The sequence below is a fragment of the Camelus dromedarius genome, chromosome 5 (genome assembly GCF_036321535.1).
Source record: "Camelus dromedarius isolate mCamDro1 chromosome 5, mCamDro1.pat, whole genome shotgun sequence".
Classification (NCBI taxonomy): Eukaryota; Metazoa; Chordata; class Mammalia; order Artiodactyla; family Camelidae; genus Camelus; species Camelus dromedarius.
Window position 1 is genome coordinate 83,986,284 of NC_087440.1, and position 20,794 is coordinate 84,007,077.

At 52.5% G+C, this 20,794-nt stretch overlaps 1 protein-coding gene across 2 annotated transcripts in view; it reads right to left on the reverse strand.

Annotated features, from left to right (window-relative positions):
• The window catches only part of ITPK1 (inositol-tetrakisphosphate 1-kinase), a 146,841-nt gene that overhangs the window by 47,130 nt on the left and 78,917 nt on the right, over positions 1-20,794 (reverse strand). For both annotated transcript variants that reach the window (XM_064486214.1, XM_064486213.1), the window contains one exon: positions 18,847-18,972. Coding sequence is in view for 1 of the 2 variants with exons in the window: in XM_064486213.1 (XP_064342283.1) it covers positions 18,847-18,972 (126 nt within the window). In the remaining variant the exon portion in view is untranslated. The remainder of the gene's footprint in view (positions 1-18,846; positions 18,973-20,794) is intronic.

Here is a 20,794-nt window from a genome sequence, read left to right on the forward strand (position 1 = left end):
GTAATCACCGCCTGCTGTCGCCTTGGGCAAGCCACTTGCTGCTCTTGTCTCAGTTTGTGTGACTTGTAAGTCTAAATTGGAGAAACCTAGGAATAGGGTTTGAGGCACATTCAAGGCCACACATGGGGGCTGTTCCAAGAACAACATAGGCAACTGCTTGCTAGATGCATTACAGGTAACAGCAGGGACACACACATGCTCACTGCTCTCCTTCAAAAGGGAGGCATCATCAGAGATGCTGCTTCAACAGGCTGGCCCAGTGCTCCCCCAACAACCAAGGTCCTGTAAAACATGGACACACCCCCCCCACCCCCACTGCAGTACTGAGAAGAGTGCACAGTTGCTGAAAAACACAAAGTTAGTTCACGGCAAAGGAAACCATAAACAAAACAAAAAGCCTACTGAATGGGAGAAAATATTTGCAAACAATGCACCTGACAAAGGATTAATTTCCAAATATACAAACAGCTCATATAGCTCAGTATCAAAAATAAAAAAACCCAATCCAAAAACGGGCAGAATACCTAAACAGACATTTCTCTAAAGAAGACATACAGATGGCAACAGGCACATGAAAAGATGCTCGACATCACTATTAGAGAAATACAAATCAAAATGACAATGAGGTATCACTTCACACTAGTCAGAATAGCCAGCATCAAAAAGTCTACAAATAATGAATGCTAGAGAGGTTCTGGAAAAAAGGGAACCCTCTTACACTGTTGGTGGGAAGGTAAATTGGTGCAGCCACTACGGAAAACAGTATGGAAGTTCCTTAAAAAATTAAAAATAGAGTTACCATTGATCCAGCAATCCCACTCCTAGGCATATATCCAGAAAAGGTAAAAACTCTAAATCAAAAAGATGTATGTACCCGCAATGTTTATAGCAGCGCTATTTACAATAGCCAAGCCATGGAAGCAACCTAAATGTCCATCGACAGATGACTAGGTAAAGAAGATGTGGTGTGTATGTATACACACACACAATGAAATACTACTCAGCCATAAAAAAGAATAAAATAATGCCATTTGCAGTAACATGGAAGGACTTAGAGATTGTCTTACTAAGTAAAGTAAGTCAAAGACAAATATATGACATCACTTACATGTGGAATCTAAAAATATATATACAAATGAACTTATTTACAAAACAGAAACAGACTCAGACACAGAAAACAAACTTAGGATTACTAAAGGGGAAAGGGTAGGGGAAGAATACACTGGGAATTTGGGATTAACAGATACACATTACTATATATAAAACAGATAAGCAACAGGGACCAACTATACAGCACAGGGAACTATATTCAATATCTTGTAATAACCTAAGATGGAAAAGAATCTGAAAAAGAATATACATCTATGTCTGTATATATAACCGAATCACTTTGCTGTACACCAGAAACACTGTAAATCAAGTATACTTCAATAAAAATTTAATTAAAATTTTTAAAAAACCACAAAGCTGGTTCTGGTTCCACTTTTATGCATTAAGACAGTGACCTTTAAAGAGAGAACTCAGACTCATTAAGACATGAATTTAAGCCAAAGGGGCTAGAAGAAACCAAAGAGGAAAAGATCTGACAAGCAGGCGCCAACGAGCTTTTGACCCAGGATGAAAGCATCAGAATTAACAGAAGAATTATTCCCAAACACAATCTCTTTTGGGACAAGGACAGAGAGGACAAAGAAGGAGTTTCTCCAATGGCCCCACTATCCACAAGCAGATTTTCTTCCAAGCTTTTCAGCTTATCTATTGTATCGCAGGCCTCATGCATTTTTCACAAGTCTTTTAGAATTAACCAAACAAATTGCTGGAAGGGTGAGCGCCCTGTACTGTTTCATCACCACTCAGAAGAAGAAAGACCCAAACCGTCTCCATGGCAAATGGTAAACACATGTTCCGTTAGAGGGTCTGCCTCGTAACACCTAGAAAGGGATCCTGGGTGTACAAGGGAGAGCCTGGCTTTAAGCGGCTAAAGAGGGGGAAATGCAGAAAGAGACAGCCGGGGTCAGCAGGGCCTCAAGGAGGTGCAGAGACCACCGACAAAGGGGCACAGACCAGCTAGATGCCCTCTGAGGCTCACAGGATGATGATGCCAAGAGGGGTCCTGGGCCCTCTGCTGGGCTGGGGGGAAGTCAAGGTTTCCCCGCTGAGAATCTGAGCCAAATGAGAGGACCGAGATGACCATCAGAGATACTATTTCCTCTGTAGTCCATTTATGGCCAGGAAACAGGGAAACGGGAAGCAGGGAGCGAATCGCAAGGATCTGCTCTCATCTAATAGAAAATGCAGGTGGAATTTCCAAGTTCAAATCCTGCCTCTGCCACTTTTATGCCTGTGAAGAAGAAACTAAGATTAATCTCTGGGATTTCATTTTCTTGTGTGCAAATGTGCATTTTGAATAAAACCTATCTCAGGGAGCTGCTGTGGACAAGAAGGTGATGACAGATAAGAGCTGGAAGATATCCAAACAAAAAGGATTCTCATGATTCTGCAACACATGGACTTGCAGGGCCCAACCTGACCCGGGGTCTCTGAATTCATTACACCCTGCCCCATCCAGCAGGTAGCGGGGTAGGCTAGCTCTGCACTCGGGACAAGCAACCCGGCGGCTCTGCCCCCGGTTGGCCCTGCTGACACCTGGAGCATGACACGATCCCCCGCCACGGCAGCCCAGGCTGTAGGGAGGGACCCTCTGTGGATGGCTCAGGTCCAGACAGAGCCCACGGTGCCAGCTGCAGCCAGCCAGCCTGTTCCTTACAGGGAAGCAGGAGAGGCACCTGCCCCTGGGATGCTCAGGAGGTAATGGGGCTCTGGCCCACTCCCCCAAAACAGTGCAGGTCTCTTTTTCAGAAGGTAGTGATTCATTTTTTAGAGATGTGTACTAAAACGATTTATAGATTAAATATGATGTCTGAAATTTGCTTCCAAATGACCAGGCGCGGTGGGTGGGGAGGGAACCAGGTGAGGCACAGCTGAAAGGAGAGAGGCTACCAGCTACTAACTGGTGAAGCTGGGTGATGGCACAGGGTGCACTGCAGCATCTTCCCAAGCATTTAAAAATTTTCCAAAGCAAAAAGTCTGCGGGAAAATGGGGGGAGTGGGGGAAGTAACGAGGTCCTCTCTTTTTTCAAATCCCTGCATCCCCAGCTTTCCAGAAACTAGTTCAAACATCAACACTGTCTTTCAGGAAGGAGCCAGAGGCAGCCACCCAGATAGGAAACACGATGAGAGATTAATCATGGTAAGGATGATAATAAATAATAGCTAGCAAGCAATCATAACTGATAATAATTTAAAATAATAACAGCTACCATATACCCAGGACTGGCTACATGCACACCACTGGATAAAGCAGTCTGCAAGCCCCATTTCTTTCAATATAAAAATCCTATGAAGTAAGAGCTGAAACTATAAATCTCTCAGAAGAACATACTAGTGTAAATCTTCATGAACTTGGATTAGACTATGGCTTCTTAGATGTAATACCACAGGGTGTGGGAAGCCCCGTCTCCTCTCTGGGCCTCAGCATCCTCCTCTGCCAAGTGAAGGTCAAGACGGGGAAGACATTACACGTAGAGGCGCCAAGGCTGCCAGACCTAGGGTAAAACCTCGCCTTCCCCACTTACAGCAGTGGGCCTCTGTAAGCCTCAGTCCTCATCTGTCCACAACTCGGTCAGGCAGGTCTAGAATAGGAAACAGAGGACTGAAGCCTGGGACCAGCAGTTGGAGGAGAATGAAGAGGCTGGGAGCTGCCCAGACCTCCCACGAACGAGCAGAGTGTCCTCCTGGGTCTCTGGGTGGCCAGTTATTTGACAGATGGCTTCCTGGGTAGTCATATCCCAGCAGACACTTATGCAAGCACCACAGCGGGAGTGAGCCTGACCCTGCTGTCCTCAGGGAGCTCTCAGTCTCCACTGGAAGCAGGGCAGGGAACAGCACGGTGAATGCGGAAAAATGAGTGCAGGCAGGGCTGGGCCAGCTAAGGGCCAGTTCCCCCTGCAAGCATTCGTTAACCTGCAGGCTGGAGGGAGGGGCAGAGAAACTTTTTAAGAAAATTTCAGAAAAATCCCGCTGGCCAGGATTAGTCAGGGGATGGAGATGGGGCAGGCTGGATGATGCCACTCATGGAACAGGGATTTGAGAGCACCCAGTTCGTTGGAGAAAGTCCATCTCCTGGTTTGGTAACCAATCTTCTTCCCTCTAGTGGCCCTACCTCGGGAAGAGATGTGATGTGGGAGGACAGGAGAGGGAGCTCCCTGCCCAAGGACGAGGAAGAAGAGGGGAAGGGCAGGGTGGAGTCAGGTGGGGCTGGGTCAGGTGAGGCTGGGTCAGGCGGGGCCAGGCTGGCCAGAGCTGGGCAGGGCTGGGCCGGGCTGGTCTCGGGGAGCAGCCCCGCTCTACTGCTTGATCTGGTGCTAGGTACATGGTGTCTCGGGTTTGCAAAATTCATCAAGCTACTCTGTGTGTATTATACTTCAATTAAAAAAAAAAAAAACAGTAATACAAGCAAGCATGGACTCAACAGCAAGGCCCTGGACTGCAGGCCCTGCTCTGCAGTGTGGCCTGCCCTGCACTTATCCTGTCTGGGACTCCAGCCTTCCACGGAGAATGGATCAAAAACGGAAAAGGGGGCCCGATTCCACCACGCCTCCCACAGCAGCCATCACCACTGACCACAGCGGCGATCACCTGGGAATTACAACAACCTTTGTGCTAACCCCAGTGGGACTTCAGGCTCCTGATTATCACGTGGTTCTAGAAGTAGATAAGAGTTGGCACTCAAGATGAATCCCACAGCCCACGCACAGAAGAAAGTCTCCAGACAGATCCTAGGATCCCACAAGTCAGGGTCTATGTGTTCCAGTTAACACTCAGCCACCAAAACGCACTCTCGGGAAGAACTGAAATGACTCTCTTGTGGCTGTTAAAAATTACTCATGGGGGCTTTTACGGTTAAGGAAGTTACCTTGGATTTACTCAGCATAATCTCATTCCTTCCGGCTTTTCCTGAGAGCATGGCCCAAGCCCAGACCATCTAGCTGATGGCCACAAAGCCTGGCTTTTTAACTAGGTCCTTCCACACCAAGTGGTGAAAGGGTGAAAGGAAGCAGGAAGCTGCTAGCCCCTGAAGTCTTGATGCCACGATAGAGGTCCTGGCAAGATTCTAGGATGTGTTATTATTATTGATAATTACAGTAATAAATGGTGAATGACAGCAGCTAACTTCTCCTAAACATCCACCAAGTGGAGGACAATGTCTTGCAGGAACTGACATGTTTATTCCTCACAACCCTGGAGTAGGTCGTATGTGCGACCCCATTTGACAGACAGAGAAACTGAGGTTCAGAGAACCTCAATACCTTGACCAGGCTCTCTCAGCTAGGAAGTAGCCAGGATGGGACCTGAATCCATGCCATCTGGTTCCAGAGCCTGCTGATCAGTGAAATGAGGCGTGGCAAACCTGGGTAAATGAAAAGCACCTCAATTCTAGCTACAGCCTGTATCACTCAGGTTCATTCTTTAAAAAATTTTTTTTTAATTTTCCATTATTTATTTATTTACATAAAACAAAAAAGAATGGGCACTTTTATATGACCACACAGTTACTGCGTGGAGATGTGGAACCTCTCCTTCAACATCAAGTCACGATGGTTTAGTGGAATGAAAACTATACCAGGAATCAAGAGGCCCAGGATCTTAGACTCCTGGCGTCACTAAATAATTTTGTGACTTGAAGAAAATTTACCACAATTTCTCAGATCTAAAAATCTAAAAATATTCTTTTAAAATTTATGTTGAACGAAAAAATTAGTCTTTCTCATGTTCTGCCAACCCAAGCCTAGGCCTTTAGCCTGGTGGTTCAGCCTGGGAGACCAGGCACACTGCATCTGGGGTCAGCACAAGGAAAAGCCAAAAAGAGGGCACACAGAGCTTGCCACAGCCTTTCCAAAGGCAGAGTCATCGACGGTCAGGCCTGGCAAGACCTAAGGGTCCCAGTCCATCTCTTCAGAAAGGAGAAAGGAAGCAGAACTGAGCCCAGGGTCACACAGTGGAGTGGTGGAGCTGCCACTGTGGCCCCCTCTGCTCCTCCTACCACCCAGGGTCTGCCCTTGTTTGCTCTTCTCCCCAAAGACCCCCGAGGGGCCACCACACTGGGCCAGAGTCTGCATCATCGCCAACCCCGGATTAACACAAACTCATACAACTAAAGACAGATGCTTCTCAGGAGAGCATACAATGGCACAGCTGGATGCTGCAGTGCACAGTGGCCTCTGCGAGGAGGATTCGCCAGCACCGAGGGATGATCGGGGCAGGGCTGCAGTGGACACTGCTGAGTGAAGAAATGTGTCCTGAGAAGGGAGGACTAATACTACAGCAGTGTCACCAGCAATCACACAGGATGCTTCTGTAGAAAGTGAGATCTGTCACTGGAAGGGCAGTTCCAGGTGAGGACGAGGTCAAGAGGCAGGCTGAGCAATGCTTTCTGGGAGGACAACTAATGAATCCTCTGGGCAGACCACTGAAGCTGTGAAATCAGCTGAGGCCAGGACCAAATGTCCCCCAGGCAAAGCCTTCCTGGCACCACCCAGAATACCTGCTTGTTTTTCAGAGCTTACAGAAGAGCACATACCATACACAGTCCTGAAAAATCAACACCAGACCAGGGTGCCTTGATGTAACACAACTTGCTAGGTGGCCAGTCGTGGCCCTAACTAAACCACAGCACCCATGGCTGTTTAAGAACCACAGGCCAAGGGTCTGAAGAGGCAGCCAGGTCTGGTATAGGGCTGGTCTCGAGATCCGTGCAGCTAAACTTTAGGAGTAGGCTCCCAAGAGTCAAGAGAGAAGGCTGTAGCAGCGCCCGGCACATACCTGTGGCAAGTCCAGTCATATAGGGTGCCATGTGCAATCTACTAAGTTGTATAGTGTGCAACCTGTGCAGCAGTCCCTAGGAGTCAGCCAAATCTTTTGCCTTCTAGTCACTGGCAGACCACCTCTTTCAGCCCAGCTGCACCTGAGCAGTCCCAATCCTAGCGCAAGGACCTTGAGGCACTGTGAAAGTCAAGGCAAAGGCAGGGCCTAGAAATCTGGGTTCAAGTCCTAGAATCACTGTTAACTTTATGTGTGCTTCTTCAGGAAGCCATTTAAATTATTTGTATCTCAGTTTTCTCTTTTATAAAATGAGAGAATAAAATGTTTATCACATCTTTTCTGACTCAAGTTCTAGGATTCCTTGATTCTGTGATGTGATCAACAAAAAAGACCTTCAAGCCCTGAATGGAGCCAGACTATGACACGGGAGCCCAGGGACTGCGGCCCTCAAGCATACATACAGCACAGTGACTGCACAGGCCCCAACCCTGGAGGAGGGGTGAGACTCAGCAGAGGGAAGAAGGCGAGCAGGACGGGCACACGAGTGACACCCAGATGATGGCTCCATGTCGGGGACAGACGCCCACTCACTAGTTCAACCACGCCTGTTCGTACCCCGAGACTGTCCCTCTGTGCAGTCACCAAGATGACTCTCTCCCGCACAGACTCAGCCTGGCCTGCCGACAGCATCTCCTCACCTACCACTACTCCTAGCTTCCTGAGTCAGCTCCTTGGGAGAGCTGTGCTCCCCACCAGCACACGCCCTGGTCTTCATTAACCTCGTCTGTATTCCAAAAAGACCTCCAGAGTCTGAGCACTCAGCCTGAGGCCTCACAGACAGCCTGAGACCAGGGAGAGTGAGAGCTCCTAGGAGGGAGGGAGGGAGTGAGAGTGTGCGTGTGTCTGTGTATGTGTGTGTCTGTGTGTGTATGGGGAGAGGGAGTCACCGCTTCAGCCACATCCCATCCACCCTCACTGGGGGCTCCTAAGTGGGCAGAGAAGTGGGGGTGAGCGGTGATAACAGAGTAGGGGAGTGTTGCCACATGGGGGAACTAACCTAGCCCGGGGCAGTGGGTAGGGGGGTTTCCAGAAGCCAGTGATGCTGAGCTACAAAGGGCCACAGGCCTGGGCCACAAGGAGAAAAGATATTCCAAGCAGAGGGGACAGTAAAAGAAGAGACATGGGGTGAGGGAGCCCGGCGTGGCTGGGTGGATGTAGGTCTCAAAGGGGAGGTTATGTGAAGACGGGGGAGAGACAGCTGGAGATAGACCGGCCAAGGAGTTTGGACTTGATCCTAAAGCAACAGTGTCCTGAGCTGGGGAGTGAGAAGCCAGCTTTGAGTTATGTGGTGACCAGCCCAGCAGGGTGCAAGGCCAAGGGGCTGAGCCTGGAACAGATGAGGCCTGGGCAGCGTGTCAGACACAGTGCTGGCCTCAGGGGCACGTGCGCCGGACTTCGCCGTACAGGATGGAGATGCTGCCTGACCTTTGGCACAATATTGTGTCTATGATTTGGCAGAGCTGGTGAAAGGAAAATTACAATGCAATTTGCTCCTCTGCCTACTTTGCTCTTCAGACCCTTTATTTAAACCCACGAGCTCAGGCTGGGGTGGTCAGGCCCTCACAGTACAGGAAGTATGGGGGAGAAAGGTAGGGTGGGCACACTTGCACCAGACAGGAGCGAGGTGGCCAGGTTCAAGGTCCAAGCAGACAGGCTGTGTGAGCCTGACACAGACCCGGAGTGCCCTGAGTGCCCAGCAGAAAAAACAACTAGATGAAGGGGTGACTGCTAGGGCCTCGGCATTCTCTGACACTCTGAGACTCCGTGCCATTTTAAACTGATTACAAACACCTCTCAAAGTGGTGGGATGTAGGCCAGCACTTGCTGGGTGGGCGTGTTATTGGCACAACTTCTATGGAGAGAAATTAGGCAACAGCCAAAATTAAGGACACATAAACTCAGCAATTCCTACTGCTAGGCACTCACCCCACACAACTCCCCACATGTGTACACAGATATGCATGAACAAGGATATTTAATCACTGCTGCATGTTTCTAAAACATATCAGAAATGTCCTAAGTGTCTATCAGTATAGAACTGGTTAAGAAACGGATTTAAGCCTATTTAATGGAAAACAATGCAGCCATTAAAAAGAAAATGGCAGCCTGATGGAAGGACTAATTCAAAGTCAATTCCAAGGTCTATCATACAGAACAACGGCTTTGTGTGGCAACAGGAAGAGCACCTTTATTCGTGGACACGGAGCTCCCCTGGAAAGGTTCCAGGCTGCTGGAACCACCAGGACCCAAGATGGGAACTAGCCCGCTGGGCAGCAGAGGCGGGAAAAGACTCCTTGAATTCGTCGCATGTGCACGTATTACCTACTGTCGAAATAAGCAGGACTGCGGAGAGCCAGGCAGAGACGGCAGAGGAAAAGCCACACCTACAGAATCCACCGGGATCAGTCCACGAACAGAGGGGTAAGATTCACTGTCCTGGGGGCAGCAGGTGGGAGAGACACTGGAGCTTTCGAGAAGAGCAGGGGAAGCTCCTTGGAGCAGAATGCCAGCAACAACTCCCCCCTCTCCCTGTCCCTGCTGGTGACAAAAGTCACAGAACAAGGGGTTCAGAAAGGACAACAGGAAGTTGGAGCACCCAGGCCCCGGGCTCCAGGATGAACTGTATGTGACTTGCACCAGGTCGGGGGAGGGGAGAGGTGAGCAGAGAGAGTGACTGTGGGGGCAGGGCTGAGCATCCTCCAGGTCACAGGCACCCCCATCCCGAGGGCGGATGCCACCCCCAACCGGACCACCATCTTCCCAGTGTCACGCCCCTCGCTCAGCCATCTGGGAGAGAAAACCACGGTCCTTACGGGGAAGACAGTTGTTCAGATGTGACAGAAAGTCCGTGAAGAAATGTCATCCCATTGAAGTACAACCTGGAATGCTGAGGAGGACAGGGCTGGAAGGAAACGGAGCACTTTACCAAGAGAGACAACAAACACCTTTTCCTTCTTCCCAGGCCCCTCACTGGAACAATAGCTCCCTTTCTGTCCCCAGATTTTAGCACCAAACTTATAAGCATTCTCCATCTCCTGTCAGCAGGAGGTTGGCACAGTGCCCGGCCAGGCAGTTCACCTGACAAATGTCACATGCCCTGTCCCGGTGCCAGGGCACTAATCAGGTCCTGGAGCAAACGGAGAGAGACCGCAGCCTGCAGCCACACACCCCGCCAGGACTGGGGAGGGACCCGCAGGGCTGGGTGCCGGCCAGGAGACGGCATCGCCTCACAGGCTGACACTGGAGCAGGACAGGCTGGCATTTCCACTCAGGGGTCACTGGTGTGGCCGGAGTGGGTCTCCGGCCCACGCATCACAGCTGACAGCTGAGCAGAGAGCACCAGAAAAGGGGTCACTGGTCCCAGGAGCTCGGTTCCCCCCCAAGCTCAGCAGCTTCACCTTCACTCCTTAAGCACCTGTCTTAACCCTGCACGCCTTCTCCACACACCTGTTCAGGTGAGCCTGCAGAGCAGCCCCTGCCCTTGGGCCACATCTCAGGATCCAGGCCACAGGCCTGCTCTGCCTCACCCTACCTGGGCCCACAGCCCTCCAGCCGGAGTCTGACCCTCAGTCTCCCAAGGCCCCCAGGGTTCCTCCACCTGCCTTGCTGGGTGTGCAAGCCGAAAGCCAGAACTCGGGGTGCCCGCCCTGCTATCGGCAGGGAGTGAGGCAGAGCAGTGTGCCACTGACCTCTGGGGCCAGGAGTCACTCAGGCCCAGGGAAGCCTGGGCCCCTCACCTCTGCACTCGGCCACCCAGCCTTCCCAGCTTCTGGTTGCAGAACAGAGACAGCTACTGCTGCCAGCTGTGACCCTGGCAATGACCCCTGGTGCTGCAGAAGACAGTCTGACCTCCTGCCACACACCTCAGCCAGCTCTCTTCTAAGCGGGGGCCATCACATGCTCGGTTTGCACCCTCCCAGCCGCTGTGCTGGGCTGCACCAGCTCATTCCAGGTCCTCGGGCCTCTGCGCCCATCCCCCCGAGGGGCCTGGGAGGACAAAACACCCTCGGTCTGCTCCACTGTCTCCCCCAGCTTACCAGGCCTTTTAGGCTCAGAGCAAATGTTACCTCCTCAAAGAGGCTACAGGATGAGGTGATAAGAACCTCCCGCTATCACGGCCTTGATTTTTCTTCTTCCCAGAACTTACCATAATCAGAGACTATGTTACTTTTCAACCCTGCCTCTCCTGTACTGACACACTCACTCTCTCTCTCTCTTCCTCTCTCACACACACACACACACACACACACACACATGAATACAACTCCGTGGGGACAGGGGCTGCATCCACTTGATCAGTCTTATTTTTTGTACTTGCAGTGTTTCTTAGGATTCCGTGAACACAGTAAGTGCTCAATTAAGATTTGATAAATGAATAATAGTTACTTGATGAGATCTCATGGATCAATGGAGAAACTGAGAGACATGGGCCAAGTCAGGGGCTAGAAGCCCGAGGGTGTGTGAGGCCTGAGGCAGGAAGCACGGACCCCTGCCAGCATGGGAGGGACTCAGAGAAGGTCCTCGTGCCTCACTCCATCCGTCCCCAGAGGACAAGGTCAGCAGAGGCCCAGCAGTGGCTCCCCTGAGCAGCTTTCCTCTGGCTGGTGAGAGGCTTTGTGACTTAATACACAAAGTTGGAAGAAGCCACACAGGCCTGTATCGTGGGCACACAGATCACACAGGGGGCGCAGAAGTCACGGCCCCCAGTGGGCCAGGAGGAGAATGGAAGAGGGTGACCTTCCTCTTGCGGGTGCTCCTGAAATGAAGAACCAAGGAACCTACGAACCTCTTGGCTGGGGTCCTGATCTCCAAAACCCAGGTCCTGGTACCCAATGAGGCTCAGTGACCACACTATGAAAATGGGAATGGCTTTACTGACCCACGGAAGCTCTCAGAGCCGCTGTGCTCTGAGAAATGCAGCGGGTCTCACCCCCAGAGGACGCTCAGCGATGTCTGGGACGTTCCTGGTTGTCACAACTGAGGGTTGTGTGGCTGGCATCTGGTGGGTCAAGGCCAGGGATGCTGCTAAACGTCCTCAGTGCACAGGATGGTCCCCAGAGTGGGAACTGCCCAGCCCACATGTCCTCCATGCTGAGGCTAAGGACCCGAAGTAACCTGTGCACAAAAGCTCTTTCTACAACATTTGCAAAATGTATTATGAGCAAACGTTAGTACTTCTAAAAGCCAGCATCCCTCAGCCTTGTGCTATGAAAACACTGACTGTCCACACACATACGGGGGACCCTGGCCAGCGTGCTGGGTGAGCTCAGGCTTCTGGTCCCTCCCAGCACACCACCTGGCGCTGTACAAAGTCCAGCTCTGCTCCGGGCAGGTAACAGGGTCATAAAGTTACGGATCTTCCTGGAGGGCGGGCCTCCCCTTCCACAGGGAAAGACCCTGCAGACGGTTAATGGCCCTAAATAGCACCAACCTCCCTGAGGCAAAAAGAGCAATTCACAGCCACTGCCTGCCTGGTCCAGCCTGGGCGCACAATGGGCAGATTGTGTGGCTCCCTCCGCCAGGGAGGAGTGGCCTCATGACCCAGGGCAGCAGTCATGGGGAGGCTGACCTCATGGCTACCCCAGGACGGGATCTGTCCTCGGGCCAGGGCCACCAGATATGCCCAGCTCTGCCTCCCCTGGCCTCTGCTGGCCAACATTTCACCAAGTGGCATCAGCTATGTCGGAGGCAATGCTGGACAGTGCCCTCTTCCTTGAGTGACCCCTTCCTTGAGTGGGCCCTCAACCCCCTAGGGGTATGGCAGCTCCCGGCCAAAGCCCCTCTGGGGCGTATGTGAAAAGAGCACAAGCCACCTAGTTACTGACTGACCACAGGCAAGTGATTTAACCTCCTTGGACCTCAGCTTCCTCACCTAAAAAATGAGGAAATAATTCCTTTTTTCCATGGATTGATATAAGTGCCAAATAAGGTCTGGGATGTGGTGTGCTCAAAGCAGAGAGGGCCCCCTGGGATGTATTTACACAGGTAGAGAGGCCTGTGCTGGGTCCCAGGAGCTGCTTGCTACTGCAGCATGGCTGAGCCCATCCTGACAGACTGGAGCAGAAGGGGCCTTGAAAGTCACCCCCTCCAACATCCTTGAACATCTCTGGAGGTAAGTGGAGCCGGCAGCTATACTGCTTCCAGCCCGTGGCCAGGCCCCAGCAGATGCCCACCTCACTCCTCGGGGATCAGCAAGCCTGGGTGCCTAGTGCTCTGAGTGCCAGACATGTGCATCCTCAGTCTTCCCACAGCCCTGGGAGGTGGAGATGACGGCTGTTCACATATTATAGATGAGGCCAAGGCCAGCCAACAAGAAGTGGTGGGGAGAGCTCTGAACCCAGGCAAGGGGCTCCTGTATCACAGCTCCTAACCACCCTGCTGTGGGAGCCCAATAGTCTGCAGTAGGAAAGAGGCAAATCTGCGGGCTCTAGACATCTGCACACAACGAACGTACAAGGAGGGCTCCAAGGAAGACCCATGATACGAGTGGTCAATAAACACACAAAAAGATGCTTGCTTATCATTAGCTGCCAGGGAAATTTTAAACCAATTCAAAACCACAAGATACCACTTCACACTCACTAAATGTGTGATGGCTAAAAGCAAAGTCACATAACAAGTACTGGCAAGGATGTGGGGAAAGGGGAACGCTGTGGGAATCTAAAATGGTACAGCTCCCAGGGAAAACAGTCCGGCTGTTCCTCAACTGACCACATGCCCCAGCAATTCCACTCGGGGGTGTGTGCCCCAGAGAAATGAAAACGTGTACGCGAATGTTTCCATCAGTGTTATTCATCATAGTCAAAAGATGGAAACCACCAAACATCCATGAGCTGACGACTGGACGAACACAATGTGGTTTCGCCATTCGCTGGAATACTATTCAGCCATAAAAAGGAATGAAGCGCTGATTCACACTTCAACGTGGATGAACCTTAAAAACGTGCTGGGTGAAAGAAACCAGTCACAAAAGGCCATGCAATGTATGATTCCATGCATATTAAAGTCCAGAACAGGGAAATTTATAGAGACAGAACGTGGTGGTTGCTTATGGTTGGAAGAGGGGTGACTTTTTGAGGTGATGAAAATGTTCTAAAACTGACCATAAGAATGGTTGCACGCACCTGTGGATACATTAAAAACTACTGGATTGTACACTTTGAAAGAGTGAATTGTTGGGGGGTAGGGTATAGCTCAAGCGGTAGAGCACATGCTTAGCATGCACGAGGTCCTGGGTTCAATTCCCAGTATGTCCATTGGAAAAAAACAAACAAATAAATAAATCTAATTATCTCCCCACCCGCAAAAAAAAAGAAAAGAAAAAAAATTTTTTAAGTAAACTTTTTTTTACAAAAGAGTAAATTGTATGATACGTGAGTTATAGCTCAATAAACCTGTTTATTTTAAACGATACGGGATAGGAGGTGAGGAGCTGGTGACTGAAGGTTGATTCAATGCTGCTTCCTTTCAGGTAAAAGGACAGCAAAGAACCAACATGTGCAAACTGTGCACCCACTGCCGACACCCGCAGCGGCGAGGAAAGCGCTTCCCTCCCCTTCATACGGCCAATCAGTTGACAGGCCCTGAGAAGCAGGGGGCATCGCCCTGCAGGCAGCTAGGCAGGCCGGGCCGGGCCGCTCAGAGGCCTGCCTGTCACACTGAGGAAGGGGCTCTCAGGACTGCAGGGGCACTGGGATGAAGAGGGGACACTGTGGAGTCTCCAACAGCAGGAGTCCCTCTTCATCTCAGGAAGTGCCAGGTTCCAATGACTACAGTGTCCTCCCTGCTCGGAGTCACCATGCCCCGGCGGTCTCCCCTCCTAAGCAGGGCCGGTCTCGTTCCAATTAAATCTGATCTTATCACCCCCACCCCCAGCCTACAGGATCAAGTCCAAGCCCCACAGCCTGGTGTGAAAAGCCCTCTCTCCACCCTTACCATCCTGAAGTTCCCAACCCCCAGAGGCATGTCCACCTGCACCCAACGGGCAGCACCATCTGCCTCATGAGCCCTCCCAGCCGCCTCCTCCTCCTCAGCCTGCTCCCAGCTGCCCCCTGGAGCCATGTCTCCCTCCACTGACCCGCCGGGGTGCCCTGTCCCAGCCCAGCCCCCATAACGCTCTTCCACGCCACAGACACGCAGGCATGATGCCTACACACCAGGCACGGTGTGCAGCAAGGGGGACAGTAGCTGGGCTTGAAGCAGATGCAGTCCCTGCCCCTGTGGAGCTAACCCCCAGAGGGAGAGACCGGTGGTAGCAGCCAATAAAGAATTACAAACTTCCAAGCGGAAGGAAGGAAAAGCACAAGGTTATGAGGGCCTAGGATGAGGAATGTGCCCTTAGTCAGATAATCAGGGAGAGATCCCTGAGGAAGGGGCAGCAGAGCTGAGAGCAGGGGGTGGGGATGAATTTCAAATAAGGGAACGGAATGGGCAAAGGCACTGAGGTGGAAAAGAGCTCAAAGCTTGAGCAGCTGCTGCGGGAGAGCCAATGTGGGAAGGAAGGGGCAGGTGGGACCAGATGAGGCTGGGGAGGAAGGCCATGGCCAGACTGTGCAGGCCCCACAGGCCATGTCAGAGACTACAGTCTTTATTGCCACTGCAGTGACAAGGTGTGGAACAGTTTTTAGTGAGGACAAGTAGAGACCAGGTCTGTGTTTCTCCTAGCTCTTCACTCCGGGGGCTGCGGGCAGTTCCTGGTTTCTCGAGGCTCCCCCTCTGGGCTGGGAACTCACACGCCCAGCAAGCAGCATGCCACTGCAGAGGAAGTTGTCCTTGTGCTCAGACCAGGGGTCCAGCAACCACTTGGGGGACACCTAACATCCTTCCCGCTAAGGAAGACAGCGAAAAGAGGTGACCGTTTAGATGCAAACCTCCTCCTTGCAGGCTCATTCAGGGAAAACCCCACGAAGACAAGCTAGACAGTACACCTACCCTGTGGAACTCGATCACCATAACAATTTTAGCAATTCTGGGGCAGCAGCGGGAGGACCACCTCCCAGGCCACACCTGACAGGTGGCCCTGAATGCCACAGTGAGAAGGTTCTCATCACTCCCCTGAAGAAGCAATTCGAGAGGCCAGGAGATCCCTGAGCACTGGGACAGGGACCCTCCCACCACCCCAACCTCACTCATCCACATGGGTTTGGCCCCAAGGGACCTTTGCCCAGGTCTGTTCACTGATAACTGAATCTTGGGCAGAGCTCTGGCGGCACTAGGTTGCTGGCTCCACGAGAACCTTGGCACAGAATAGCAACCGAACCATCCTGATGACTCTCCAAGCCAGGCCCTCTTGAGGGCCAATATTTAAACTGGGGCGAGGGGACAGTTTGGGGGATGGTTTGTAAGGCAACTAGTTTTAGTGATCTGCATAAGCCCCAGGCCCACAGCCCCTAACCTGTCCACAACAACAGCCAGGAAAAAGAGAACCTCTCAGCTCTGAGAATTCCTTTCCACCCCCAGGCCCTGGAGGCTTAATGGAAGCATCTCATGGGGCAGGGCATTCAAGGGCTGTCAGAAACATCTCAGAAACTCATCTATCTCAACCCATGCAGCCCCAAAACCACTTCCCCAGGGACGTGAACGTTGTCTTTGGAGAAGGTCCTTTGAGCTGTACCCGTCCTGGAGCAAACCACTTTTCTCTGTTTTCTTACAAAATGCAGAAAGGCCAGCTTTGCACACCCAAGCCCTAGACCCTACTTCTCAGCCTCTGAAATCAACATCTTTCTGCTTCTACTCACTCTGCGCCCCTCCCTCCACCTAAGCCCATGCCTCCTTGTTAATGTCCTGAGAATAAATACTAAACCAAGAATCTGAAAGCGACGGCATGGTCAAGGTCAAGTGTCAGTCCATCTGGCCTGGCTCTGAACTTGAATCTCACGTCTTGTGCAGGGTGGGATGATTGTGGCAGGAGGAAGGGCTGCGTGCTGCTGAGCGAGCCTCACCTGGCACCTCTCAGTCCCTCTCCACGCCAGCCCCACCCGTCTCTTCTCTTCTTGGGGCCTGGGGAAAGTGCAGCCTGTCACCCTCCTCCCCAAAGGATTGTTCTCTTCACAAAGGAGGAAACGTCCTGGCCTTATCAGATATCCGCTTCATGCTCGAGCACAGACTGCAGTGAAAATTTATCCCAGAGATACTGAGGCTGGAAGGTTATCCTGAGGTCACCTAAGTCATCTGAGGGCCAGTGGGTTGTGTGTGCCCTGGGTGGGACAGACTCCAGGGACCCAGCTGAGACCTCCCCGGGAAACGCACCCAGTGGCTGAAACCCACAAAGCTGCACGTTTCCACATCCCCACCCCCGATTCGATATGCTCTCTCTCTAACCTTTGCCCAAGAACAGGAACATAGGGGGCCCAGTTCCTCTTTACTGTTCAGCCATCACCCGCCCTGCCCTGTGGGCTGTGTGCCTGGGGGGAGCAGGGATGAGCGGTCCCCCAGGGCTGCTTGTTCTGTAACTCCCAGGGTACCAGGGCTGGCTAGGGGCTGCAGTCCTTTCTCTAGGAAAGTAACAGCACAAGCACTAGCAGTGGAGCAGCTGGGGGCACTCAGCAAACACGAGGCATCTCCAGGTACACGGACACTTACTTCTCACAGCAACCTGCCAGTCCTAAGAAGTAGGAACTAGCAGCAACTCCGTTTTACACAGAGGAAACTAAGCCTCAAAGAGGTCATGTGATCACACTGGCACGGACCTCCAATTCAGCACTCGCTGGGGCCCCAGCACTTCATACGCATGGCATTGTTTACTCCTCCCAACATGGTATGAGGTTTTCCTGATACAACCGCCATTACCAGTGAGAAAACTGAGGCTTGGCAAGGTCACAAAGGAGCCCAAACACTCCTTTCCCCAGGGGCCCAGCCCTATGAGAGTGGAGGGGCTTCAGGCTGCTGGCAAGGCAAAAGGCCCTGGGGGGCACCACATGGGGACACCACCTCCCCTGGTGCATCAGGGAGTCGGGGACACCAGCAGGGACACAAACAGGCCACTGCTGCACGTGGGAAGCGGGAAGAATCTGGCAGAGTCGGTCAAGGAGGGGGTGAGACCCACCGGGAAGCGAGGGAGGCTGAGGTCACTGACCCTGGACACATGGGAGAAAGAAAATGCTGTCAGCAGGAGGGCTGCTGTTGCGATGAGAGTCCCCTTTGTCCTGATAAAGAAAGACAGGACGTCAACCCTCTGAGGCTCACACACTGAGAAGTGCTGGCCCAAGCACCCCCTCCTCTCCGCCCAAGGGAGGCCCTCTCTCTCAGCCACGTTTTCACTGATAATATGACCTTGTTTTTCATGACCCCTGAGCTGCTTCCTGAGGAATGAATCACATTCTTGTCCACAACAGAGAAGACACAGGGCAGGCCAGTGGTAGCAATGGCAGCCCCCCTCCCCAAGGTGATGGGCAGGTCACTGTGGGGTCAGGACCCAGGCCAGTGGAGAAATGGGGATGGGAGGAGGGAAGAGCTCAGAGACGGGTACACAGGGTCAAAGCTATGAGTACAGGGAGGGGGTTCTCCACCAAGGCGGACCCCGGGGCCAAGTGAGGCCGTTCCAGTCCACAGGCCCTGGGGAATCCCTTCTCCAAAGGGGCCAGTGTGTTTCACCCCTGTGCCAACTCAGAACCACTGGCTGTGGCTGTGTGTGCGCGGGGGATGTGGAAGCCTCGTCAGTGCTCTGATCAGTAAATCACATCTGTACAGGCAGAGGGAAAGAGGGTGCCAACCGCGCCCTGGTTCAATCCCATTTCACTTCCGATGAGACAGAGGTCCTGGCAGGGAAGTGTCTGACCACAAGCCCATGTCTTGGCGGCGGCAAACCCAAGCCTACGAGTACACAGCAAGACAGCTCCGCGGCTTCACAGATGCACAGAGCAGTTCCCCGGCCGCCTCCCCCCAACCCCGCACACCCCCGCTCACCTGGAACCTATGCACCAGCTCCAGGGACTGGCTGTCGTTCTGGTCGGCTTCAAGGATGACATCGGTCAGCTTGTGGATGATGACGTCCAGGGGGCCTTGCTCCTCAATCGGCCGGTTAAGGTTCAACTGCGAGGGGGAAACAACAGAGAAAAGGAACAACTTCAACACCTGAGCCTACTGCCCCATCTGTACGTCCTGGCGGCACAGAGAGGGGGCAGGAGGAGGGCTGGTGCTTGTGGGACAGGACAGGACACACGGATGAACTCGGTGAGGTCCCAGGACTCCTCCAGGGCAGGCCCCGCGTCTGTACCTCTGTCCCCAAGCCCCCTGCTACCCAGGATACAGAAGACACACATGGGGAATCAGGGTGACAAAGTATCTACAGGTCAAGCAAGAGTCACTGTAAAAGCATTCACTGGACATGTCACGTGTGCCCAGGTTTTTCAGGAGAGCACCAGGGTTCAGCAGGGTGAAGTCATACGACTGAAGTCACACGGCCAGACTGAACTGAGATCCAAGCAGACACTCTCTCATGAAGCTACACGCAGCCTCAGCGAAGCTGTGATCTGCACAAATCTGAGAGCTGCTGCTTTGAGAGACCAGCTGAATACACTTCACACTGAGATCCCGGCCTCTCACGACAAAGTGAGGGGGTGCAGGGCTGCCTGGACTCCCTGAGGCACTGCTCGCCCTGAGGGATGTGTTTATTTTTTCAAGAGCATGGGGTTAGGAAGATCGGGACCCAAGGGAGCCAGAGCTGAAAGGCTGACAGACAGTAGGCATCACCTGACCCGCAAGACAGGAGCCCTGCCAGCAGCCGGGGCCGCCTGACACCGCTCTTCCTGAGCCACCAGATGTCTGCCGCCCGGCACGCAGCCGCCGCCACCTGCATGGCCCGCTCCCTTGGAACCTGGCTGACCCCCTGGATGGCCTCAGCAGAGGCCAGAGATGGCAACCAGCCCTACCTCTGCCCTCAGCCCCACCCCTCCAGGTGGGGCCCCCTCCTGGCTTCAAGGCTGTTTGTTTCAAAGTCATCAGTAAAGAAATCAGGATGACAGCTCTAGGGAGGGACTGTGCTAAAATCTCACGTGCATTTGTTTCATTTTATTTTCCAGCCACACAGTGAGAAGCAATTTCACAAACGAGAGTGGAGAACACAGACTTCTAAAACCTGCCCAGGATTCCATGGTGAGAAAGCAAACCCAGATCTGAAGCTGTGCTTGTCATCCAGCCCCTGTCCCCTGCCCCCGTGCCTTTGCTGTGCCCGGGGGGCTATCCACAGCCACCTGGCTGCCTTGTCCTCTGGCTGCTGGCCGAGTCTGGCCATTTGGAAACACCAGCAGAAGAGGGGAGAGTTGAGGACTGTGGGTGTTTGTTCCCACTGTCCTCACACCCCCACCATCTCTCTGGCAGCAGCCACCATCCCCCTCGATCAAGGCAGCCCCTCTCCCAAGACCACCCCTGTCTCTAGGCTCTTCCCTCCCCTTGTCCCCTCGGGCCTGGGGTAGTGACCGCGCTCCACTCTCAGGGAGCCTCACCACATCCTGCTGGTTCCTTTGACTCTGCCGACACCTTGTCATCTTCCCTTATTTAAACCCTGTCCATTAAAGCTTTGCAACGTGCCAGCTCTGTTCTGATATCCTTAACTCCTCTTTTTAATTGTCTGCCAGGAAAGACGTTAAGAGATTTTTCCATATTAAAAAAAATATCCCATGGATCTCATAAAAAGAAAATCCTGAAGAACACTCTTCCCTCCCCGTGGCGACTAGTCTGTGTACAAAACAGAACAAAACACAAACGAGATCCACTGAGAGCCCGCCCATCCCTTCTGGGGCTCCTGGACAGGGGAAGGAAGTGTCCTCACAGCTTACCTAGGAGCTGGGGATGATGGTCCCACCCTCACAGACCAGGACACCAAGAGCCCAGGAGGAGAAGTGAGCAGGTAAGG